A 25,532-nucleotide genomic window follows, 5' to 3' on the forward strand; every position below is an offset into this window, starting at 1 on the left:
TTGTCCTGTTGTAGAAGCCTGCTGCCTCTTTCAGTTTTACTTTTGCATCCAGAATTTACCTGTATGTATTGGAATCTATTCTTCCCTCAACCCGTGCTATGTGTCCTGTGCCACTGGCTGCCACTCATGAATATCTCCACCCCCATGCTTAACAGTTGTAGTCACGGTTACGGTTCAGTTTTTTAAAATATTTTTTTCACAATCAAAAAGTAATTTATTATGTATTATTATAAAGTAGTTCAAATTAGCCATACCTTTACAAGCTGCAATATTTGAATGTACACATTGATGCATTAAAAATTATCTAATGATAGAATCGTACATAATGAGTACTTAAGTGTATTTCGATGCTAATACATCTATACCACTGTTAAACAGTAACTAAACAAACTGACTCATAGCGAGTGTTAATACTGATGTGAGTCTATTCCTATGAGCGTGTATTTCACATACTGTGAAAAACTGAAATTGTTAACATTATTTTTTTAAATGAGCCAATAATTATGTTAAATAGTCAATAATGCAGCAGCTTTTCCTAAAAACCAACAGACAATATCTAATGATCTAATCCAAGTGAGAGTCATCCTGCTACAGGTACAAAACGACTGGCACTCTGTGCCTTTATTTTAATCTGCTTCAGGCTGATAACAGGAAACAGGTGTTGCTTATTACAGTCACCTTCTCAGAAATGACAGTGAGGAAATCAGGCCCGAAGAGGAAGTATGCTAATGTTCTGGGCCGAGGAGCGTCGAGGTTTCTGGGTCCTAACGCCGAAAAATGCAATCTTGAAAGTTACATTACCAAAAAATTATACTCAAGTAGAAATACAACATTATAAGTAAGATTACTTCTATTAAATACAACAAAGCCTACTGCTTTAAAACTGCTCTCAAGCTTAGGCAACTTGAACAGGTCAGTATTGTATCCTGAAAACCATTTCATTATGAATATGCCATAGCAATATCATATCAGTTCCTCTGCAATGCAGTGATGGTCTCAAAAGGTCCTAAGTCGATTTCTGAAATATCACAAGCATAACTGTAGTTAAAACATTTCAAAATACATTCAGTGGCCACTTTATTAGGAACACTTCTGCAATATAATAAATTCCAACTGATTTGCCCTAAAAACCTTTAATGATCCCTGTAATGTTAATTTTTTGACACTGTCATAGACTCTACTGAGCCCGCTGGCAGAGCACAGGCCCTGCGGACTACACTTGCAAAGAGACACAACACAGCCTCAGAGACACAGAAAAGACACTAAAAGATGCAAAACAAATATATAGGGATGCAAAGCTGTCTTGCTGCTAGATTGAGAGGGATGGGGGCCATTGTCTCATAATCCATCCATGACTGGACTGCATTATGTTCAGAGACGTTTCCAATATTCTGCAACTGTCATGTATTTAAATAGGTGGGACAAAAAATATAAACTCTCAATATAACGTAGTCCAGTATACCACCACCACCATACATTTGTCATAAAAAAAACAAACAAAAAAAAAACTATAAAACTATACAAACTTTGCAAAAGTAAGATTTATGGAAGACCTGTTACACTGAATTACAGGTATGCCAGATAATGCAGCCACCGTATGTATATGCAAGTGCAGATGAAATTATTGGTTTTGGAATGTTCTGAAATAAATAATAAAGCTAGACAATTATATTAATTAACCCTAACCCCAGTACCAGTTACTTATCTGTTGGCAGGTTCAAAGCCTAACTTGGTCCCACAACTCCCCAAATCATCATGTATTCTGTTCTAAATTATTATTTTTCCAATGATGCTAGGTGGTTAAACCCCACTGATCATGACCCCTCTTATGAAAGAAAGTCAGGTGTATCTAGAGGCAAATGAATAAAACACATGTCAAATGTCCTTTAAAAAAAAAGGCATTAAATGATTCTTAAACAGTTTATTAGAAAGATGTAGACATAAAAAAAGAATTTCCACTGTAATTCAACATTACTTGTCTCCCCTTACATTTTATTGACAGTGCAAATATAATTTGGTCATTACACGTCGCCGTATCGGTCCAACACTCCCTCACCAACAAGGGAGGATCTGTTCTAGATGAACAAACGGAAAGAACCTGGAGGATAGCAACAAACCATATGATGCTGAGGCCCAACCAAGCTTCAAGCCTCTTTGTCAGCTGCAAAACATTTCACCTTGCTTCTGCCATCTAACATGAGTGTGCATGTTAGGTGGGTATGCAGGGAGGAACTGTTAAGATACTAAAATGTGGAATTCATTCAGTTTACCAAAGTAGGTGATCACTGGGAAGATGCAAATGTTTCTGCGATGATTTCAGATTATTCCAATTTTACAAACATTAAACAAGAAGTAAAGGGAAACATGTAAGCTGGAAGGTTAAGCTACAGAAACAAAGACTGGCTTCCTGGATATCTAATTCACAGCACATGGAAGGCTTTGGAGGAACCCAATCAGTAAATGCATCTAATTCTTCTGATGTACATAGCTAGTGTTCTCCTAAATCATGGGATAAACTACACTGGTTGACTAACTTAAAACCACAACATTGGGAATGGGTGGGCCTTATCATTTTAAACCACAATTCATTTGAAAACAGATTGTAAATCTCTTAACACGTATTGCTCAGCTGAGGACAACTATACAGCTTTTCCAACAAATAATGTGTGCTTAGTTGTAATATTTAACAGTAAAACAAGATACCCAAAAGGTGCAGTACAGCAAATGGAAGTGGAGATAGCTGCTCTGTACAATACCATGCATATCAACCTTCAGTGGACTGATCGGTCAAGACTTTGGAGCTGAGGCTATGGATTTAAATATGACTACTGACTCATATGTACAGTTGTTTGTCACTGCCTTCAATTTCAAGATATACATTTGTTAAGATTCCTCTTGCCCCCTGTTCTTCCATTTTCTTTCCAGAGACTTACAGTCTTCTATTCCAAATCTGGCATTTCTGAAAGTAAAAGTAAAGCAGAGGTAACATTCAGCCTTCACATCCAAAAAGGCAGCCATTACCAGAAACTGTAACCATCTACAACAGTTGTAATTTGTGTTGTTCCAAAGGCTCACACTTACTCTCATCATCGCTATCTGCAGACTCATCCTAAACAGAAAAAGGTACAAGATTAGGTTGTAAAATGTTACACATCATTATCTGACTAGAGTTTCCCACAAGAAGTAGTAGCTTTTATTTTTGAATATAAAAGGTGGAAAAAAGAGATACTTACATCATCTGCACCATCTAGATCGGGTAGGTCATCTTCACCTCCCATGTTGTTCATCATCTGTAATATTACACCAGTATTGTTAAAGCTATGTCAATTCCTTTTCTTAAATGGAAAACATTCAACTTTTACATCTCTCTTGGTTTGAATCCATAATCTCATTTGTCAAGTTGGCACACAAAACGATACAAGTATACGCGGAATGATAAGACGTGTTTGCATTTGAGAATCAGACTATGGTGAACAATTTCTCCTCTTTGCAGAACTGTGTAGTTGAATTTTCCTTAATTAAAAAAGGAAAATTAATTCCTTAATTTCTGACTGGTATCATCAGATTATATTAAATGAAAAATGAAAAAGTATGCATATTTTACCATCCATTATTAAAAACATAATTATTCCATAACATTTTATTCTACCCACATTCACACAAGCTGTTCTGACATTTTGGGCCTTGGTCAAATGCCAGTTTTTGGGGTGGGCCTGTCTGTAATGTTGACTGACCGTATTAAAGCTGATACAACAATTTACAAAAAGCTTTTAACTATGTTTAAAAAAAGATCCCTTCAAAGTAATTATGAATTATTTAATCCCTACTAATCATAGTGCTTACATCTGAGAATTGATCGAAGTTGCCCATCTCTTCATCCGAGTCATCCTCCCAGTCTTTCCAGTTGTTGAAGTCGACACTGAGCCAACTCAGCTGTGAAAACACAAAATCAATGCCACTCATTACGGGGATTTGATGAAATGAATCCAATTCCAATTACTGTAATGTTATGCATCAATTAACTGCATGATCCTTTATACTTAAGGACTGTGTTTGTCTGTGTATAACTGACCTTAGCCTTCTCTTTTGTTAGCCTCGGCCACGCCTTCCCTGGCTGCGCTTTTCGTAAATAGCACAACACTGAACGATCTGTGCGTTTGTGTTTGGATTCCTGCAATGAGGCAGAAAGAAACAGAGCAGTGAGTAATCAATTTTCAGGCTACAACTGTACAATCCCCTCTGCAGTATCTGCAATTTTAGTCAAAGCAATGATTCAGACTTACATTTTCATCAATAGCTTCAAAAAGGTCTATTTCATTCTCATGTTTGACATTGTCAGTTCCTCCAATACAACTGTGGAGAAAACAAAATTAACTTATTTTGGGAGAGAATAAAACAACAGACGTGTTAAGTGCAGACTACAAGACGTTGAAAATCTCAAACTACTGTTAGTGGAGTAATATATGGTGTATATATACACACCAGGAGTAATATATGGTGTATATATTACTCCACTTGGAGAAATCCACAACTGAGAAAACTGAAACCTTGAGAAGTGAAATAAAACTCTAACTCCAACTGCTCGTTTGTTTTATTTCTTACTGTGTTACAGCATTTTTGCAAATTTTTCATGTATCTTATTATATCACTCAATCCCCTTTTCATGAAGCTTGTTTCATGCTTCCTATCGCATTAATAAAATAATTAATGGCTGTCTGGTGTGCTAAAAGAGGACAGCTCACAACGACGTGAGGACAGATCTCAGAACCACTGGGATAGAAGAACTGTTGTGACAGACAAGAGTGTAGACTCTGTGCCAACCTGAGGGTTTTTATCTCAGAAGTCTGAGTGGGAAAGGCAAATCATGGCAAAAGTCTTGTAATTGACACTAAACGTTACTCAACAAAAAGTATACTTAAAGAGTGGAACCAGCAACAATACATTTAATAAGAAATCATAATTAGACAATTTTTTATTGTCTGCTTTAAGAGTGAACATGAGGAAACATACCTGAAACCACACTTTGTTTTATCAAAATTGACTTTAACATCTTTGCTGTCTGCTACACAGAACTCTATAAAAACAGAGTCCCTCCTATCGTACCACTTGGCAGTTGCTGGATGCCTGTGAAAAGACAGAAAACACCAAAATATCAACACATGTAAACAGTCTGTTACAGAACTTAAGGCTATGATGCTTTCAAGACAAATTGAGTATCAAAATGTAATTTGCTGTGTCCATTTAAAAGTACAGCTCTGGCTACCTTTGTACAGAGCTTTAAACCATGTGGATCTGGTCCAAACCTTTCTTTCCTATTTTTTGTAAAACAGTAGAGCTCTTGCATGAAAAATACATCGGTGCTATTGACAGTTGAGCAAGTCTTCAGGCACAACAGCCTGCCTTCGGAAAAACCCCACGTATCAGGTTGCCACATTGCATCTAGTTACACATAGTGCTCCTGCAGCCTCTAAAGTGAAACATCTCTGTGTACTAAAACGTGACAAGTTAAATTAAATTAGATTAAGTCAGCTCAAGTTCTCCTACATTCAAGTCAATTTTATTTATATTGGGCCAAATCATAACAGAAGTTATCTCAGGGCACTTTTCATATAGAACAGGTCTAGACTGTACTCTACTCACAGTATTATAATATACAATACACAGTATACATACTATGCATATTACTGTACTTTTTACAGCAGAAACAGCAGAGTTTATTAATCAATTAATTGACAGTCAAATAAATACATTACATAAATATGTATATATTTTATATAAACATAAATTAGCAACTATTTTAATTATTGATTAATCATTTGAATCCTCTTTTCTTAGCAATTTTAAGCAAAAATGCCATATGTTCCTTTCTTCCACCTTCTCATTTGTGAGGACTTGCATCTTTTGTTGGTCTAACTTGACAGAAAACTAGATCATTTTAGATTTTGGCCTGTTGCCTTGGGCAAAGAAGCAATTGGATGATATCACCTTAGGCTAAGCAATTAACTGATTGATCAAGAAATTACTCAGCAGAATAATCAATAATAAAAATAATCTTTTGTTGCAAACTAATCATTTAAACATGTAGCAGCAAAAGTTCTAATCATGCTCAATTCAAACTCAAATCAACTGACTAAAACCCACACGATATCGCATTTACTATAATGCCCGAAAAAAAGCAAATAAAAAACTTTGAGACAGCCGATGTTTGTTTTTAAAAAAATAACTATAACAATTATTAAATTACCAAAGTAGCTGCCAATGTATTTTCTGTTGATCTGCTAATCGATTAGCAAACTAATAGTTTCAGCGCTACCCACTAGTGTGTAAAGTTCAGTTATCAGTCTAACTTTACAGGTGCAGCTGCAAGACACGAGAGAAGCACAGGGAAGAATACAAGATCTTTTCTATCCGATTGGAAACAAAGAAAAAGTATTAAATGATGATGTGATTGTTCTTCCATTATACAGACTTACTAATAAGTACCTCACTGAGAAATAGACCTTCCAGTACAGTTACATGTCTGTGGTTGCAACTAATCAGTAACGACTCACTCACCCCTGATTATGTATTAGTTTGGATTTTGTTTAAGTAGATAAGATTTATTTAAAACTGCACATTTATGGATACTATTCTTCTTTTAGCAATGAACCGATGGCCTCATTAGCCAAATCCTCTTACAAATGATCGTGGACCAATATGAAGCTAGCATTAGGCAAACATGTTTGACTAAACGTTGCTCACTCTTCACAACTTTGAGATCAAGCAGCTAACAATTGATAGTTTTACCTTGTTAACATTCCCGTTTACAATTTTTAACGGTGATATCATGACTTCTGACACAAACCTGGTGCTAATCTAATGATCAATGGACACTCTGCTAGCCAAGCTAACAACGCTGACGTTAGCCGCTACGTTAGTTAAGCCATGCGGTGCACCTGACTCAAACATCAGGCAGAAGTAGCCGTCTTTACAGCTAATGCTGGGAACTAGGACCTTCTATAATAACTGCCTAGGTAAAGACCGTTCTTTAACCCGGTCCCCTACGTAGCGAGTTGCCGTTATCTTACATTTCACTAAGGCTAGGCCGACCTCCCGCCTTTGCGAAAGCATGTTGTCTGACGGCTAACGGTAGCTAGCTAGTAAAGCATGTTTTACTACCACTTTCCCTCTGTTGTATCCTAACGTTAACTTTCCACCACTTACATGTTTAGGCGTGAAGTGAGCCTCTTTTTCGCAGATAAAGCAGTCTTGTGAGGAAAAAATGGTAATGCCTGCAAAAAGAAGGAATGCAGCCCACACACAGCTACTGCAAACGCCTCTATCCAGTGGACTGTAATACTCCGGATGTTCTTGCGTATCTCGGGATGAGAATGGCAGTTCTGACGCAGCTGGAGCGTACTAGACGTTTCTAGAGCTTTCAGCCACAGCTGCGGGTGATGTGAGGGAGGCAACCTCGCATTTAATGGGAATTTCTATGGTCTCCGTACCACCCAGTATGATCACTTCAAATAATCTTATCCATGGCCGAAAATTTGATTATAAAGCAACAAAAATCATATTTATTTTGATTATCTTAATTTACTTTTATTTTTTGTTTGCCTTTAAAGCTCGTGCCAAATATGTGCATTTACCAAGGGCGTTACAAACAGGTAAACATCTCAAATCCATGACAATAATCAAGATGGGAATATATTCTAATAAGGCACCATTTATAAAGGGTGTATAAGCAATCTTTATTACTAGTTAATCAACTATTTATTAATGCTTATAGATCAGTTATTAGCCATTAGCAAGAACAACTTTTGGGTTGCCAGGTTGTGCAAAATCCTCCCCATTTGTCTCTTGTGGATTATGACTGATCGCTAAAGCATTGATGATATATTAACCATTAATTAAAGATGATAAAGCCATTATAAATGGCGCCTTAACAGAAGGAGGAGCCAATAAATTATATATCATGTATATTTAAATAAAAAACAATACCCTTATTTGTTGAATGGTAAATGCATTGTCTTGTGTTTTCCACTTGTAAGGCTGCTACTAATGATTATTTCCATCATCGATTATCAATGATTATTTTCTGAATTGATTATTTCATCTAAAAATGTCAGGAGATAGTCAAAACTAGCCGAAGAAATAATTGTACAGAAGTAAATGTTAAAGGAATACACAAATATAAGCAGTTTATGATTCGGAAGCAGTAATCTGAGTGATTCAGTCATCAAAATAGTGGAGTACAAATGTTTTCTTTTTTCTTGTCTTTATTGTCTTTTTGGACATGAGATCCTATAAGTGGTAATAAAAAAAAAATACAAATGTAATGGTTCATGAATATAATGGAAATTTCGTAGCATCCGTTTGTTTATCTATGGTGATTGTGTCCCCTCCAGACTTTCTATGATACTCTGCTTGGATTAATAATCTGTGTTTGATCATTTTTTTCCACAAAACAATTCTGTGAAAAATTCTTAAAATGACATTTCCTCTTCCTACCTAATTAAAATCCAATATCTATGAACATGTAGGCTATTGTAAATATTATTCATTTAAAAGGCTGAACTACTGGTCACACCATGTCTCATACTTCACTGAAAATTCCATTCTAGGTTTTGGTACACTGGAGGATTGCACTAAATTGCTTTCTGAGCCATGATCAGTTTTAAAACTAGTTTTGATATCACAGATTCATGCTTGCACATACATGTACATGTCTAAAATTGAGATTTAAAGTGAGCACAGAGAAAATGTCAGCAGATGAATGTGAAAACAGCCTTTGGGTGTCAGGTTGCTAATGCATGACTCTGCACAGTGAAGGTCAAACATCCAAGTTAAGTAACAATAAGCGGTTTATGCCTCCCATTAACTGTAGACCTTCAAATCTTTTGTCTATTTCTCTTGACAATGTCACTGCTGAAAATGAAGCTTTCCTTACAACATTTATCTAATAGATCCAGGCTTACATACCTGTACTATCTCCAAAGAGGTCAGGTCTTGTGGGAGTTTAGCATGAAGTAGTCATAGCTGGATAAAAGCTGGATGGGGCCATGCTGGGAGTTTGGGTAAGTGACCAAATTCCATATACAGGTGGTGAAAAGAATCTCAAAGACTCTAGTAGCCACGCTATAGCAGAGAAACAAAACATTTGACAAGAGGAAGTTTTATTAGTCTAAAAACTCAAACTAAAAACTACAGTGTTTATCTCCATTAACTGCTACTTTTTCAACTTCAATTCCTCAAAACATGAAAATTGAGGTGTCACAAGCAGGTCACAGTTTGCTTCCAGCAGCCAGTTAGGACTGGCATTCATACCTCTGGTTCCACAGCTACCTAATACACAGAACATTTGGAAAGTGTTCAGACCCCTTAAATTTTTCACATTTTGTTATGTTGGAGCCTTATGCTAAAATAAAATAATAAAAAAAAAAAAACAATGACCCATAGTGACAAAGCAAAAACAGAATCTTAGAATTTTTTGCAAATTCATTAAAAAGGGAAAAATGAAATATCTCATTGACTTAAGTATTCAGACCTTTTGCTAAGACACTTGAAATCTACCTCAGGTTGCTCCCATTTCTCTGCCTACCTTGAAATGTTTTTACACTTAGATTTGAGTCCACCTGTGGTAAATTCATCTGATTGGACATGATTTGGACAGGCACACACCTGTCTTTATAAGATGTGACAGCTGACAATGCCCATCAAAGCAAAAACTAAGCCATGAGGAGGAAAGAACTGCCTGCACAGTGGCCTCCATGATTCTTAGAAGAAGTTCAGAACAACCAGGGCTCCTCCTAGAGCTGGCTGCTAGGCCTAACTGATCCTTCAGGGGAAAAGGGCCTTTGTAAGAGAAGTGACCAAGAATCCGATGGTAATCTGGTTGAGCTCCAGAGATCCTGTGTGGAGATGAGAGAAACTTCCAGAAGGACAACCATCACTGCAGCACTCCACCGGAGGCTTTCTGGCCAAGTGGCCAGATGGAAACCTCTTCTCAGCGAGAAACATACGAGTTTGCAAATACACACCTAAAGGACTTGCAGCTTCACAACAAAATGTGAAAAAGTGGCTTAAGAAATGTCCATTCACCTCAGCCAGGCAAAGTGTTAATGATCAAGCTTAGCTCAAAGTGGGGTACCTTGATTGTCAAATGTGTGGGCTTATGTATGTCATAACCCTCCTTATCCCCATGTTTCCTCTCTACACCAACTATCAAATAAAGTCAATCCAAAAAAGTTTAGCTGAAAATAACAAGCAGATGAACTAACTGAATTACCAGCCCCATCACCCACATAAGTTCAAGTACATGTATTTTGACACAAACAACAGGGTACCAGTGGCTTGGTGGTTTGTCACATTTATCAAGAGGCTTAAAGGCTTGAATCTCAGCATTGGTCTGAATACTGGGACTCTGTGTGTCACGTTTGGTGTTGTGTCCTCTACAATGTAAGGCTGTAACTGGTTCAGCTTCCTATGACCTCTAAAAAGGAATATAAAAGGGTAAAGAAAATGGAAGGAAGATTCCCGATAAAAATCCATATTTCCATTAGGCCCGTTTAAGGACACCTGCCCCTCCCTGCCTTGACCACACTAATAATCAATCCCCCCCCCCCCCCCCCCCCCCCCCCCCCCCCCCCACACACACACACACACACACACACACACCCCCAATGAACAGCAAACACCAAAATTTCATTTGATCAAGCCACAACTTTATTTCCATCTTGGGTATAAATTGTATAAACGAGTTTAGATTAAATCAGCAACCTTTCTTCAACTCTTTGTTGACAGGGTCCCATTACATTGTCAACTCCTGCAAAGGGAACAAAAAAAGATTTGTTAGCGTACGTTTTAAGAATAATTTTTTCAGTTCACAGAGTTTCTCTCTTCTCAGGACAGAAATGTTGGCTTCAGTAAACTCAGAAGAACGAAAGTCACTGTATTATTCATCACTGAAGAGTTATCCACATACAAATGGCTTATTGAGAATGACTCCAAACAATTTTCCTAACATTAGAAAAGGTTTTCATAGTCTTACCATAATAGCATTGACAATGTCGTTGTTGTTGTTTTTCAGGGCGCGTACAGCCTTCGCCCGCGACACGTTGGCTTGTGACATGACGAGTTCAATGTCCTTGACCTCAACTCCGGTCTCATCAACCTATAAAAATAACGTGGGCAGAAATTTGTAACACCTCATCTCATGAACCAAGAATACATATTAATTAGCATAGACTTGACTTGAATAGAAGCGTATTATCTTACCTCTTCTTCTTCGCTCTCCTCCTGTACTGTTGGCGTCTGTGTGTTTTCCTGGATGTTTGATACAGCTTCTCCCTGTACCTTGAATTTTTCTGCGGCAGCCAGCTGGGCTTGCTGGGAAAGATCTTCAATCTGGAGTGCACGAGAGATGGCAAAATGAGACATGAATACAACATTTGGCAGTAACATTTTAGCCGTGGACATTCTCTAACATTTTGACCAAATCTCTCAATGAGTCTATTCTGCTGCCTTTAAAAAATGCTAAGAATAGACATGCTGGTTGGAGCAATGTTATTACTTATTACTCGACACCTTAAGATGGCACCAAGACTAATGTGGCTTGTATTGTTACTGGCTACATACCTTAGCTTCACCGAAGACGATGTATGTGTCTGATGCAGGGCTCTTGTAGACATCTGGCTTGGTGATGACAAACAAGATGTTCTTTGACTTGCGAATCGTAACCCTGGTGACCCCTGTTACCTGCCTGAGACCAAGCTTTGACATTGCCTGCAAGAAATTAAAATCATTTTACAAATGTGGCAAATTTTGACCATTACAAAGAAAAGCACCATTCAAATTAAAAACACCCATTGTAATGGTAAAGTTAAGCTTGTTACCTTCCGCGCCTTCTTTTCACTGCGGCTCTGTTTGGCTTTGCTGACAGGCTCCTCATCTATCTCAGCGGCTGCTGCAAGCTATAAGAGATTCATACACATTCAATGTCAATAAGTACATATAGACCCGATACAAATTGTGAAGGTACGTCACTAGTTTTAAGTTTCTCTTCTCAGGACAGAAAGGCTGGCTTCAGTACACTCAGAAGAACGAAAGTCACTGTGCAAATCATCACAGAAGAGTTACAGACCAACGACATCTGCCGAAAACATTTGACATAGCCAGTAGATGTTGTAATGGTCCTGTTTGTTTGGGCTCTAATCAACAGTGAACACAATATTCAAGAACAGACTGAACACTCACCTGAGCTTGCTGTGTCTGTGTCTGTGCAGAGTCCTGTTCCTCCAGGTCAGGGACTGAGTCATCGCTGTCCGACTCAGTGCCGGAGCCTACAAAAACCACCAACAGAAACCAAAATTATTAACATGGCACCTTTCACACAGGTGTACCCCTGAAAGTTATTTTGTAAATAAGATGCATCATTCCTAGAGAATAAAAAGAGATGTATCCATGTATATTTGTATTGCTTGAACTTAATGCTACACAATCACAATAATTAGAGCTTTTTAACCTCAAATCCAATGTGCTCTGTGTGTTGAGAACATGATTCCCCTTCAATCTAATACCCTATTTACCAAAGTGACAAGACATTTTTACTAAATAAAGACTGATGGACATCATATGATCACACAAGTATGTATCAGTATATAACCACAGAACGGACTTTTTTCCCCAAAACCAGATGCATCCATGTCAACAATAGGTAGAATCTTGAAACAAATGTTATTTATACTGCACAACCTTGGAGAATGGCATATCTAAGCATCTGAGCAGTTCCCAGATTGCAGTGACAGTTGGAAAAACAGATGGCACAAAAGAGGAGAGAAAGAAGAAAATACCCTTGTCGTTCTTGATCACAGGCTCCACTTTGGCTGGTGTTTTAGCAGGTGTGTGGGCAGGTTTGGGTGATGAGACAGGTTCAGAAGGAGCTGTACCGATTACCTCAACCTCAGGTTTAACAGGGGCAGGTTTTGCAACTGCCTCAGCAAATGTGAGTTTACGGGGAATTGGGGCAGGAACGGCAGGCTCAACAGGCTCAACTGGAACGGGTTTTAAGGGAGCAGTTGAAGGTTCAGCTAGTGGTTTGGCAGGCTTGGCAACCTCAGCAGGTGCGGCCTGAACCTCAACCAATTTGGCCTCAGTAACTTCCTTGGCACCCTTCACAGGAGCTGGCTTGGAAATCTCAGCAGAAACTGGTTTAGGTTCTGCAGCTGGCTTGACAACCTCAACAGGGGCAGATTTGACATCTGGTTTTACAGTCTTAGAAGCAGCAGCAGCAGCTTTAGTTTCTTCAACTTGTTTAGGAGCCTTGTCAGGGACAGTTTTAGCCTCAACAGGTGGTTTAGCAGCCTTAACAGGAGCTGGTTTGGCCTCAACAGCTGGCTTAGCAGCCTTAACAGGAGCTGGTTTGGCCTCAACAGCTGGCTTAGCAGCCTCAACAGGAGCTGGTTTGGCCTCAACAGCTGGCTTAGCAACCTCAACAGGAGCTGGTTTGGCCTCAACAGCTGGCTTAGCAGCCTCAACTTGAGCAGGTTTGACCTGAGCAGGTGGTTTAGCAGCCTTAACGGGAGCTGCTTTGGCCTCAACAGCGGGCTTAGCAGCCTTAACGGGAGCTGCTTTGGCCTCAACAGCGGGCTTAGCAGCCTTAACAGGAGCTGCTTTGGCCTCAACAGCGGGCTTAGCAGCCTTAACAGGAGCTGCTTTGGCCTCAACGGCTGGCTTAGCAGCCTCAACTGGAGTAGGTTTGGCCTCAACAGCTGGTTTAGCAGCCTTAACAGGAGCTGGTTTGGTCTCAACAGGAGCTGGTTTAACAGCTGGCTTAGCAGCCTCCTGTTTGGCCTTTGCAAGTGGCTTGGCAGCCTCAACAGGAGCAGGTTTGGCCTCAACAGCTGGCTTAACAGCCTCAACGGCACCCTCTTTAACAGGGGGCACGAATACAGGCATTTTAATTGGCTTCTCAGGTGGGATCAGTGGAGGAAGATCATCATCTGCCACTTTTGATGAAGCTACCTTAACTTCAAATGACTTGGGAGGGCTAGAAGCAAGAGTATCTGAAAATGAAACTGGTGCTGCTACAGCAGGCTTTGAGGTAACTTTGAAAGCAGCTGGTGCTGCTACAGGCTTTGTAGCCGCTGGTGAGGGTTTCTTTGTCTCTGCTGGAGCAGGTTTAGCTTCAACTACAGTTTGCTTGGGGCTCGCCTGTATTGGTTTTTCATTGGCGGCAGTGACCTTGCACCCCTCAGGGGCAGGAGCAGGCACAAATGCCTCTCCTTTCTTAGCTTTTCCTTGTTTGCCAGCCTTGACAACCTTTGGGGTGGAACGGTTAGCCTGATTAGCAGAAGAGCTAGCAGGTGAAGAGGCTAGGGGAGATATAACAGGTGACAAGGGGGTAGAGGGAGCAGATTTTGGTGAGGTAGGAGAAGAGGAAGAGGCAGACATAGAGGATCGTTTTCTTCTGCCAGGGACAGCCTTTGGGGCAGAAGAACCCTGCGCACTCTTGGCACCTTTGCCTTTAGGTTTGGCAGGGCCAGAAGCTGCCTGAGGTTGCTGGGAGGAAGCTGGGGCAGAAGGTGTAGCAGAATAGAGAAAGACTCTTTAAAATTTTTGACGGGAATGTTCAAGTCTTACTCATGCGGGTTAAATGGTCTCAAACCAAGACACAACCATCTTTCTTACGGTTAGGAAAAGGACCTGCCTAACTTGACTGATGCAAACTGCCACTCAAAATGCAGAGTACATACTACCAACTTCCACACAGAAAACCATTCTATATTTAGTCAGGATGCACTTAGGATGAAAAGGAAAATGCATATTACACCACTGCATCTCATAATGAAATGTAACACGAAGGGCTTTTGCTACATAGACATAGCACCACTGACCGTGGTGGTGCTATGACCACCAGTGTTTCAAGGAAAAAACTTAAATGAACTGTTCAACCCTATTTTGCTTTTTTAAAAACTACATATGTATTTCATCTAAAATAACTTTAGTCAAACAAATCCATTCCTAGTGAAATAATAATTCACTGTCCCTTTTAATAATGATCAACAATTTTAATTGGTGGTAAGGGCGATTGTATGAGAACAGGTTATAGAAAGAATAATTACCCTTTTAAAGAAGATTACAGTGCTACAGATGTAGACAAAAACAATATCAAACTCCAAACCAGTCATGGCCTACCCTGCAAAAAATATAACTGAGGCAGCACTAGGACTATATGTTGAGTTGAAAACAACATGAACTTTTACCAATCATGTTATCACTTGTGAAAAATATGCCCAACCTGACCAAAAAGGTGCATTCAAGAGATGGGTGCAAAAAGTGGAGGGGTGGGGGAGTAGACCCTGCTGAAACGAACCTGAGAGGTGGCGAGTGGAAATGGATGGGCCTTCACATTTGGAGGTCCCCTTTGATTGAATGCCCTTGGAGAGAAGTATAACAGGTTCCTTCTTGTCAAGATTTTTGTTTTGAGTTTCCATGTCGATGTTCACATCACCAGGCAATACTTCTTGAGGTGCACCCAGGCAAAGGTTCCTCGGACCCTCTTCTGCCATCTCCCTATCATCACTATTTGCACTGACGTCTTCAGGAGCAGATGGTTTTGGATCATCAGAAATTTTCCCTGCCACTGTTCCCAGCTCTTCTCCGGAGGCCTTCTCTTCTCCAGAGGCCTTCTCTTCTCCAGAGGCCTTCTCTTCTACAGAAATCTGCTTAACATCTTTGCTGGCCACTTCTTCAGCAGAAACGACTGACTCCTGACTTTGTACCTCTTTAGTTGGAGGCTCAGCAGTAGGCATGGACTCTTCAGGAACTGGCGAACCACACGAAGCCCCTGGTGGGTCAGCAGGTGCCCCTTGCTGTGAAACAGATGTTTCTTCCAACCCAGTTGCAGCAACACCATTTTGTTGATCGCCACTAGTCTGAATGCTTGCTTCTTCTGGGGAGCTCATCTCTTGAGCAGGAACAGAGGTTTCTGGAGGATTCTCCAGTGGGGTTGCCTTGTTCACTGTAGGAACAGCCATCTCAGGGGGAGAATTCATTACTCCTGTAGCTGATGAAGGAAGAGCTACGGGAGTAACAGGGGGAAGGGGGGATGTTTGAGGAGCTCCAATTGCAAAATTTAAGAGCTTCATGGATACACTGAAGTGAAAAAGAAATTGTGTTCCACACGTGAACAAAACGATGAGTTTGTGAGAAAGTTCAACAATGTGGAACTGGCTCGACATGCCAGTGTAAAAAAAAAAAGAAAAAAAGAAAAGGGGTGTTGGGTGCCCTCAAAGAACAAAAAGTGCCCATGTTCCAAACTCCATGCAGTGTCCAAGACCTTCTTTAGTCCAAAACAGCAGCCTGTGCATGTAAATAACCTATGAATCCATTTACTGTCTTTAACCAATACCACACTAGACTGCACTCATGAACTCTGTATACATTATTGCACTGCTTCTTGGCACGGTCTATAGAGTAATTATGCAGGAGTCATTGTATTAATAGTTAAACATCCAAAATAACTTTGCAATCTATTTCAATTGCCTTTTATTCCAAGATAAAAGCATTGTGGGCAACCACAATAGGGTGCTGGTTGACAAGCTGTCACAAATGCATTCGCAGTATCCTTCCTAACTCAACTACATATCCAGTTTGATTTAAGCTAAACTAGTGACACTCCATTTTAGGTCACAAGCCCAACTGAAATAAATAAGGGTGTTAAAGTTATTGCTCTTCATCCTTGTACTGTACATTTAAGTATTACAGCGCAGTCGAAATTCCCTTTGCGAGTTGAAACAAGTTTAAAGTTAAGGACTACTGGTGACTTCATTTAATGGTCTCCTCTATGGTGCACACACTCAAAAGTAAAGTTTGGAAACAAATTCAAAACAAATGTGTTTGATGGCAGCTTTTCACCATGTATGTACAGTGTAGTATATGTCACTGAATCCTCTTGGTATTTTTACATTTGGTTGTAATGGAGGAGCTACTGCTGATTGACAGGCTAAGCTGTTTCTCTAGTGCCTGCTGCAACTGATCAGTTGATACAGAAGTCTATGCCCCACCCCTGAGCAAGCGCCTCCACCCACTTACCAACCATTTCTACAGGAAAACACTGAGGTGCATGTGTGAACAGTGATGCTCAAGAATTTATCAAAAATACATGTGATTGGATTTATCTGGTGTCCATGATAGTTGAAGACTGGATGTGACTGAGTTTAGAAAAATTTACACTTTTTTAACCAGATGCAAGATTTAACCTTACTTTTGGTCAAGAACACCACGTACAATATGCAAACTGGTGACTTTTGAAAGATGTCTACTGATATTAAACTATGTGTCAGCATAGCACTTCAGAAAATTACATACAAGTATTGACCACATGTATTGCACTATAAACAATATAAGTTGTGTTTAATTTAACAGCTAAAAGAGGATATAAGCAAAGTTGTTACCAACAAGACCAGAATGATCTATTTTATACCATCAGCAACAAGGCTACTTCCAACTCGGTTTTCAAGTAATTTATAGTGCACAGGGAAAACCACACTGAACACCATGCATTGTGTGATAAATCCAGTTGCCAGTGCAAGTCACCACACTCCATTGTGAGTTTGTGTAAATAAAAAGAGGGGTCCTGGATTACTCTTTTCAAGGCAAGGCAAGCAATATCAACACTGCAAATTCCTCATTGATCAAACTACTGTTTCAAATGTCTCAACACATGGCTGGTGAGAGTCAAAATAACTGTCACCTGTTATGTCCACTCAGTGTCCAGCCAGCTGAGTCAACTCCTAAACCAAATAATGTTCCAATCATCCAATATTGATCCTTTGCTCAACAAATAACCTTCCACAGATGATTACTTGTTGACCAATTCACAAGTTCTGAGAGTTCAAGGACCCCTTCCTCGTATTGCATGCATGTTCATGTCAAGTTAAAATATACAAACCAGTCTCCACTTGAGGCTGCTGCATCTCCTGTTCGGTGACTGGGACCGTTTCTGTGGCTTCACCAGGCATGGTTGCTTGTGAGAAGAAATGAGGGAGAAGACAGTTCATTAGCACAAGTTAAGTTTTAATAACTTCTAGTGTTCACGGTCTTTCGTTGTTGGGCCCCTATTGGCCCCCACTTTATATGGCAGTTTTATTATTACCCCTGGCAGCCAGAAATCAACTTAAGGGTGTTGAATCATTGAATAGTTGATTGACATACAATTGGCAACAAGTTTGATCATTGATTTTCATTTTTAAGCAAAAACAATGCGATCACATTGATGGACTTTGGGAAATAGTGGTTGCAACCTTACATAAAGATTTATGAAAGCAGAAAAATTTTGTTTCACTGCATTTTCTCCATCCTGAACACAATAGACCAGGTATAACCCCATTAGAGTTACACTTGTCCAACCTGGACATGATTAAGAGAGTAGACTATAGTAACTGTTTAAGAAATACAGTGCTAGATTTGAGAAACGTTTAATAACACAAATACGATTTGTTTCAACACAAATAGACCACAAGACCAAGTGTAGATCAAAATGCCCTGTGCTTTAACTTGTCAAATCCAGACCACATTAACCCAGAGAAGCTAAACACAGTTAAAAACACACATTAACCCAGAGAAGCTAAACACAGTTAAAAACACAGGTTCAGAAGAGTGAAATGTAAGTATCAGAAGCTAACTTCCGCATCGTTGTATTTAAGTAATTTAAGACAGCTTCTTTGGCACACAACGGATCACTAACGGACTGGTGAACCAGTTCAGACCATGAGTTGGAGTTGTCATAATCGGTTGAACGGTGACCGAGCCCATGCTTTAGCCTGTGAGCTCCGTCTGTAACGTTACTCTCCGTTAGAGCCACGGTGAGCTAACTGGTGCTGTCAGCCTCGACATTAGGAAAGCTTAACCACCACTTTCTCCTTCAATTTGACCTCTTTAAAGTGACCACCTCGATGTTACACCTGTAAACCTCACATCTCCTGCCGGCCCTGACAGGCTGCTAGTATAAACTGAAGTCATCATGTTCCCCCATTTTGAGCCGGTAATCGGAGGCACAACGGCGCATATATTACTGAACAGAGGGACCATGAAGGAGTAATAGCTGCATCGGCCTGTTCACTGGACTTTAATTAAGCACACGAAACGCTTGGTACAGACGGGAATATGTGAAAAAAGGCTGGATGATGTTGGATTTTCAGAGGAGACACTCACCGACTTGGGATGCTATATCCAAGATGGCTGTGAGAGAGAACTTCTAACCCCGGTATCACGGTAATATCCGCTTTAGAGCAGTATTTTCTACTTCCGGGTTATTTAAAGGCACAGTCCACATGTCTTTCACCACGAGTTACAGTTATAGCTTCGTAGAGTACACTGTCGAAGAGTCTGAACTCTGGAAATATAGGAATATTATGTTTCTCAACTGCTGTCTTCATACCAGCTCAAGGGCCCCAAAGCACTAATATGAGATAGTCTTAAATTGACAATGACACAGAGTCCCTCTTTACTGGATGGAGGATAGAGGACCTGTCATAGTTGATATGCAGCTACTTCATTGGTAGCTACTTCATTGGTGCAAATTTCTAACATATTTATGATTAATCAACTTCAAATGCTATGTAGTAAACCTGGAGCTTTAGTGGCTCCTGGCCAATTGTCCACCTTAAACAGCCTTGTTAGTGGTATAAAACACACTGGAAACAATGTGAAATTAGTTGACAAATGTGACTGATAAAGTTTTAACAGCATTAGAAATTAACAATAACTTAGCCTCAATCCAATTGTAGCATTGTACCACAGATGATGTACATTGCACCACTTAAGGAGATCAATATTGTAATAATAGAATTAATTATTAATTAATTCAAGTTCAAGCAGAGATTAAAAATAGATGCACTTTAAGGCAGGCAATACACATTATCGTGTCTTTTCTTTTCCACAGATGTCCATGTTGACCATTCATAATGTGATAAAACCTCAAATAATACATTCAGGATAAACACGCTACAGTGATGACTGCCACAATACAGGTGTGTTGACAACACCCACAAACAACTTAAAAAAGTCATTTCTGATAAAGATTATAAAATGCTAAAAACAGGAGTTGTAAAAGAGGGTCCATATCCTAAATTTTTTTTTTTCTATGAAAATTGTAGGCTGATTTTTAAAAACTCATAAGACTCCTTTGCTCTAAATTGTACATATGTGTTAAGTATCAGCTAAAATCTTACAAAATTCTAAATTTTAAAAACTCCCAAGTTAAAATATGTAACCCTCTGCTACAATATTAAACTGCCTACTTCAGATAATTACACTTGAGTGGAAAATCTGCAAAACCTCTGTTGTATTCAAAGTAACTGGAATACAAGATTTTCAAAGAGTAGAAATACCAAATTTATTTTCATAAATGACTGTACAGCAGAAAAATGTAACAAGTAGACAAACCATAATAAAATTGGCATTGTATTAGGAAAATCCTACACTAAATAGAGGATTTACTCATGTTTAATTTATTATTACTGAATCCCATAAGAACATTATCAAACAGATTTGGATGAAATTATTGTTGGTCAAGAAAATGGCAAAATTCCACCACAACATGAAGCCCCCCCCCCAGTACATGGCAGTTAGTGATAGCGAGCTATTAAAAGTGCCACTTCAGAAGATGTGTATCACTCTCCGATTGTGGATCCAGTTCAGAATTCTTTCTGGAGATCTGAAGGAAACAAGGACAAAAGAAATTTGATTAGATGAAAGTAATCTCAAAAGTCGCTCTTTATCTACCAAAACTACAACGTACCACTCTTTCTGAGGAGTTCGCCTTTCCATGTACGAGCCATCCCATCCAGAAACTGATCAAAGTATTTCACATACTTTGCCAGACTGGTTCTTTTGTAATCTGTGAAGAGAAGTAATCTGTGAGCTGAAATATTCAGTTTCTCTGGACCCAAAGTATCAAACTATTGAGAGTGAAATCTTTGACTGAAGTGAAAGATAAAAGTAACCCATTCTTACTTGTAGACTTAACAATACAGGCTCTAAATTTCTTTTAACTTCTTTTGAGTAGCCTGTTTGGGTCTGTGACATGTTTTGGAGTAAATGTAAAATATAGCATTTTTCATGAAGAAAAACACATCAAGCAATGTACAATTCAGAACAGAGCAGTTTTGGTTTACCATTTGCAGTGGTTGAAAATGCATATTTGATCGAATGTTACACCACTTTCTGCTTTATTATTATTTTTGCCTTTATCAGGGGCTCCAGTAACAAGAATAAAGCTGGCATTGATTTTGTTTACAACCATCATGAATTTTTATTGTGTATATTTGTCTAAATTGTCCAAAGTATGTGTTTTTACTGGTTTATGTCCTCTGATCACCAGAATTTTCTCCCTTCTCTGGTTTGGTTTTCCTTTTGTTTCCAACAAATAAATTGGACAGCTGTTTATTTCAAATGTGAATTGCTACTGGAAAAATTAAGGTTGACACACAAAAAAAAACTTCTAAAACAACTGAAGCCAGGCCATTGAGGATGGACATGATTGACCGATATGGTTTTTTCAGAGCTGATACTAATACCAATTATCAGTAACCAAGGAGACCAATAACCGATATGCCAACACAAAACTACTGCTGTGTAAGGACTCTCACCGTGGCTTCCAGGTGTTTCTATTATTTTGTCCACCCCCTTTACATCAGTGAAAGTAGGCTAAATAACAGAGACACCTCTGTATAATGTAATATAGCTCAAAACACTACATCCTCCAAAAATGATAATCAACAACTGTCTAAAACAATTTTAATAAAAACTGAACATTATAACCTTCATGAAGGAGGATTTACTGCAGGACTGTTGTATTAGACTACATTAGTTTTATCTATCTGATGTTCCGAATAAACAGACAACTGAGTGTATATCAGTAATTATCAGTTGTATGCACAGGCTGCAAAGAGCCTGACTGGAATTGACTGGTTGATTACAGTGCTGTTCTCACCTGTGAACTGATTCACCTGAGAGCCTAAAGATGCTCTTTAATTTAATAGTTTATCATATATTATCATTATCACCAAATAAGATGGTGATTGCCTTGTGTCAGCCTACTTGTAGCTTTGAGACAAATGCAGAGAAAGGTAAAGCTCTTGTCTGGGATACAGTAAGCCTGAAATTCAGATTTCAGAATTTCACCTCTGATCTTTCGTTTCTCTGCTGCATCCTTCTCGTTTTCCTTCTCCTTTGTGTCTTCTGACTCCTCTTCTGTTCTGGGCCGATCCAGCTCCTCACAGATCATACTAGAAAAAAAAGTTACAACATCAACTCTGACGAGTATCAAACACCTCACACAACAGAGCGCAAGACGTTGAGTCATAACTTACCTGATTGTGGGAACTGCAAAAGGATCAAACGTATCCAACTCTTTGAGGTCCATGGGAACAGAGATGCGTCCTGTCCAGAGTTAAAAGAGAGAGGTCACAGGGAGACTCTGACAGTCATGTATTCACCGCGTGTAATCTCATCAGATCTATGCTCACCTGTTTTGGGGTGGACACTGAAGGGGCTCTTCAGCAAATGGTTCACCCCTTTACTGACGTTCACATCGAGCCGTGGATAACAGTACTGCAGCATGATTTCTTTCTCAAAGTGTTGGCCCTTTTTGGCAGTGGCCTGGAGGAAGAAAGGCTGTATCACTGCTTCTGTCTTGGTCATAAGCCCTCTTGTTGTAATGTGTAAAATGAATTCAAATGTTTAAACACCTGTCATTATGGGGCATGAGCAGAATTACCAACCTGCTTCCTAGTGGCTTGATCTTTGACCAGTTTCCAACGAGTCTCAGGTTTCTTCTCATTTTGGAAACTCTGCTGTAAGTCTTTTCTAACATGTAAGAGCTGAGTTAAGGTCAAGAATGAAAATGCATTTTTTTTTCCAGCTCTACTGCATGTGTTCTTGAAATATATATGAAGTTGTGAAAAGGATATCTTCAGGGACGAGTGCCAGCACTTTGTCTACAGATTCCTTGCGGCCCAGTATCTCCTGTTCATGCAGTGCGTACTGGGAAAAGTAGCGCTCCACCACTGACAAAGACTCTCTGTTGAGATTACAGGTAGAGACTCTTAAACAGCTAAAGCCACAACATCCAACAGAGGCAATGACCTCAATAACAAACAGTAAAATTGGACACAAACATCAAAACACGACAAACACAGTAATAGCTTCTAACTGACCTTCACAAGAAAACAATCCGATTCTTACCTAATAGAAGGATGAATTGGATCTGTCAGCACTACTTTCTTCACTGTCTCTTCACCACCCTGTAAATCAGCAATGATGTAGTACATTACGTCTCAAAAATGAACTTACATACAAGTAATTAAAAGACTTATAAGTCCCAAAAGAAGTCAACAATAGATTCAATTTTTAAGCTACATCCAGTGACTGGTGATTTCTGTCAAAAACATATCTAGTTGGAGGGAAAGAATAAATACTCAAATAACATAATGTAAATTAATTACTTTGGTTCATGTCCAGTATTACAATAAATAAACATGTCCTCATCATCTAATGAAAGCTAAAATACTGTTACCTTCACCAGGCTCAGGTATTCAGCAATAGCAGAGCGTGCGGCTACAGAGAGCTTCCTGGCAGCTTCATCACACACCCAGCAATGCACTCCTCTTCTGCCAGAATAAACCCACAGCAGATGCTGGAAACCAAAGTCCTCTGGAATGACACATAAAAAAAGTGTTTGATGCTAATTTCTGCCAAAAAAATCTAAGATGCCGTGAGCAGATGGCTGACACAAAATCAATAACAAACAAACCTCGAAGAGCTCGATGCAGGATATGAATAGCGATGGTCATCAGGGTCCAGCACTTGGAGCAAATGTCTGCAGCACTAAAATGAGAGATTAGAGTTTGTGTTTTCTCAGTGACGTGACTATCGGATATGCTGAATTACTAGGTTAAAGTGATGTGTAATAGAGTGGTTGTTTACAGTCACTACAGTGTACAGTAAGACACTGACACATTCTTCAATCCGCAAAAATAAACCATATTTACCTGCAACAGCTTCTGACATCATCATAATCTGTCATATCGATATCAAACACCAGCTCCTTCTCCAGCGCCTGGAAGGTTCCTGACTTCACTGTGTTGTGTTGATTCGGCTGTGGGTGACAAACAGATGAAACTTCCTCCATATTCCTGCTCAAACAGGAGAGTAGCTGCAATGGCACAGAGTCCTGTTGGAGGGCAAATAATAGGAGCATGCAGTCTTACCCTGTGGCTGTATATTGCTCCAATGTCAATTTTGTAAGGGTTCATCTTCTGCATTTCCTTCTCCAGTTCGTTCTGCGTGGTGAACGACTGGTAGCGGACGTAGATGTCGTCTTTGAGTGTGAAGGAGAACTCTCTGTTTTGAAAGTAGTTCTTCTGCACTGAGGTTGAACAAGAAACAACATATTAACCGGGGGCTTCTGGGGCCCCTGGGAAATCCAGCAATGGGTGGACAAATTAACAGAAACACCTGCAGCATAATGCAATACAACATCAAGAGCACCACAAACTACATCTTCCAAAAGCACTTCTCTAAAAATGTTACAACAGAAACTGAACATAAAACCCCTCATGAAGGCAGTACGTGTTGACTGACGTATTAGTGTTAGCTAGGTGAACCTAATAATAATAAACGGGTGAGTGAGTGCAACATGTTGTCAACAGGAACAACAAAACAACCAAATTTGACACTGTTGAGAGGAAGCATGTAGTTAAGTCACACTCCACACAACATTGTTGAAGAGCTCCAGTCGTTTAGCTCGGTAACATTAATATCTGCTCTTTCCTGCCCTGTCTTATCAATGACACTCACCTCCTCCGTAGTTCAGCCAGCGGTAGTACTGGGAGAAGGGGAACAGCCGCCGGTAGTACAGCGGCAGTAAATCTGGCAGACTAGCCGGGTCATAATCTGAGGATGGCATCACCTGGCAGTTAAGTAACGGCTCCGGTACCGGTGTAAAATAATGCTATAGCTTGCAGCAACAACAGCTTCGGTGCGACGTTTTACAGCGCGGGAAAACGCTTGAGCAGCGGACAGAACCAATGAGACAAGGTTCAGACAATGTCGTCACAGAAACGAGTAACTTCCTTTTTAAGGAGGAGATTAAAAAAAATCGTTTCCCTGTTAAATCGATGAGAAAGGAAATATGAAGCAAAACTATCAAAAGTGAGCTGAACTAGAATGACTGATCGGCTGTAGACGTCAGTATTATTATATGTCTTTACTCGAAGCTTTACCGAACCTTGTAACATTCGTCCTACAACGAATGAAGCGGCGGAAGTGTCGCCGGACGAGGAGAGGATCATGGGACATGTAGTCCTAACCTAAATTGATACATGACATATTTGACATTACAAATCAAGAAAAACAGTCTTGATTTTGGCTTTATAGATTTAAAAGATTTGGATGGCAGATACAACAGGCGTTCTTGGGTTTCAGTGTCTTTCTTACAAAATGCACATTTAATAGCTCTTCATTTATTAACTGGGTCCCACCAG

The 25,532-nt window shown here is 39.5% G+C and overlaps 3 protein-coding genes and 2 non-coding genes across 6 annotated transcripts; all 5 read right to left on the minus strand.

Annotated features, from left to right (window-relative positions):
* Positions 1-1,906: 1,906 nt before the first annotated feature.
* Positions 1,907-7,468, minus strand: ptges3b (prostaglandin E synthase 3b (cytosolic)). Its single transcript, XM_056385925.1, has 8 exons — positions 7,204-7,468; positions 5,011-5,124; positions 4,284-4,353; positions 4,073-4,171; positions 3,844-3,933; positions 3,234-3,290; positions 3,082-3,109; positions 1,907-2,959 (listed from the first exon to the last, which is right to left on the minus strand). Coding segments are annotated over exons 1-8 (480 nt in total). The 5' UTR covers positions 7,206-7,468; the 3' UTR covers positions 1,907-2,939.
* Positions 7,469-10,684: 3,216 nt separating this feature from the next.
* Positions 10,685-19,285, minus strand: naca (nascent polypeptide associated complex subunit alpha). Of its 2 annotated transcripts, XM_056385136.1 has the most exons (9): positions 19,198-19,285; positions 17,936-18,010; positions 12,834-14,552; positions 12,238-12,323; positions 11,877-11,954; positions 11,620-11,766; positions 11,260-11,388; positions 11,033-11,155; positions 10,685-10,807 (listed from the first exon to the last, which is right to left on the minus strand). In XM_056385136.1, the coding sequence occupies exons 2-9, from the start codon at positions 18,003-18,005 to the stop codon at positions 10,793-10,795; spliced, it is 2,367 nt and encodes a 788-aa protein (XP_056241111.1). In that variant the 5' UTR covers positions 18,006-18,010; positions 19,198-19,285; the 3' UTR covers positions 10,685-10,792. The 2 variants fall into 2 exon arrangements, with proteins under 2 accessions (XP_056241111.1, XP_056241112.1); XM_056385137.1 differs by lacking the exon at positions 12,834-14,552 and having other exon boundaries at positions 19,198-19,280.
* LOC130175597 (small nucleolar RNA SNORD59) lies at positions 10,880-10,953 on the minus strand. The gene has a single exon (XR_008828767.1). It is a non-coding gene; the product is annotated as a small nucleolar RNA SNORD59 (small nucleolar RNA).
* On the minus strand, positions 12,042-12,115 carry LOC130175598 (small nucleolar RNA SNORD59). Its single transcript, XR_008828768.1, has one exon. It is a non-coding gene; the product is annotated as a small nucleolar RNA SNORD59 (small nucleolar RNA).
* Positions 19,286-20,355: 1,070 nt separating the features above from the next.
* On the minus strand, positions 20,356-25,190 carry prim1 (DNA primase subunit 1). Its single transcript, XM_056385153.1, has 13 exons — positions 24,847-25,190; positions 24,258-24,415; positions 24,039-24,145; positions 23,801-23,874; positions 23,564-23,700; positions 23,233-23,291; positions 22,957-23,068; positions 22,770-22,859; positions 22,515-22,647; positions 22,359-22,428; positions 22,171-22,274; positions 20,786-20,884; positions 20,356-20,701 (listed from the first exon to the last, which is right to left on the minus strand). The coding sequence occupies exons 1-13, from the start codon at positions 24,953-24,955 to the stop codon at positions 20,682-20,684; spliced, it is 1,272 nt and encodes a 423-aa protein (XP_056241128.1). The 5' UTR covers positions 24,956-25,190; the 3' UTR covers positions 20,356-20,681.
* Positions 25,191-25,532: the final 342 nt, after the last annotated feature.

Source organism: Seriola aureovittata, chromosome 9, assembly GCF_021018895.1.
Source record: "Seriola aureovittata isolate HTS-2021-v1 ecotype China chromosome 9, ASM2101889v1, whole genome shotgun sequence".
Taxonomy (NCBI): domain Eukaryota; kingdom Metazoa; phylum Chordata; class Actinopteri; order Carangiformes; family Carangidae; genus Seriola; species Seriola aureovittata.

Bases quoted from the DNA above. Each gene is read 5' to 3' on its own strand.
- naca (XM_056385136.1), bottom strand. From the start codon at position 18,005: ATGCCTGGTGAAGCCACAGAAACGGTCCCAGTCACCGAACAGGAGATG. The intron at 14,553-17,935 runs GTTTGTATATTT...CTTCTGCCCCAG, and splicing joins GCAGCCTCAAGTGGAGACTG to CTTCCTCCCAGCAACCTCAG. The intron at 11,156-11,259 runs GTAAGATAATAC...TTATTTTTATAG, and splicing joins AGGAGAGCGAAGAAGAAGAG to GTTGATGAGACCGGAGTTGA.
- ptges3b (XM_056385925.1), bottom strand. The intron at 4,172-4,283 runs GTAAGTCTGAAT...GCCTCATTGCAG, and splicing joins TTGAAGCTATTGATGAAAAT to GAATCCAAACACAAACGCAC. The intron at 3,291-3,843 runs GTAAGCACTATG...GTAATATTACAG, and splicing joins ACTTCGATCAATTCTCAGAT to ATGATGAACAACATGGGAGG.
- prim1 (XM_056385153.1), bottom strand. From the start codon at position 24,955: ATGCCATCCTCAGATTATGACCCGGCTAGTCTGCCAGATTTACTGCCG. The intron at 23,701-23,800 runs GTTTGTTTGTTA...GTGTCATTCCAG, and splicing joins CCTGCATCGAGCTCTTCGAG to AGGACTTTGGTTTCCAGCAT. The intron at 23,292-23,563 runs GTAACAGTATTT...GCTGATTTACAG, and splicing joins AATACCTGAGCCTGGTGAAG to GGTGGTGAAGAGACAGTGAA.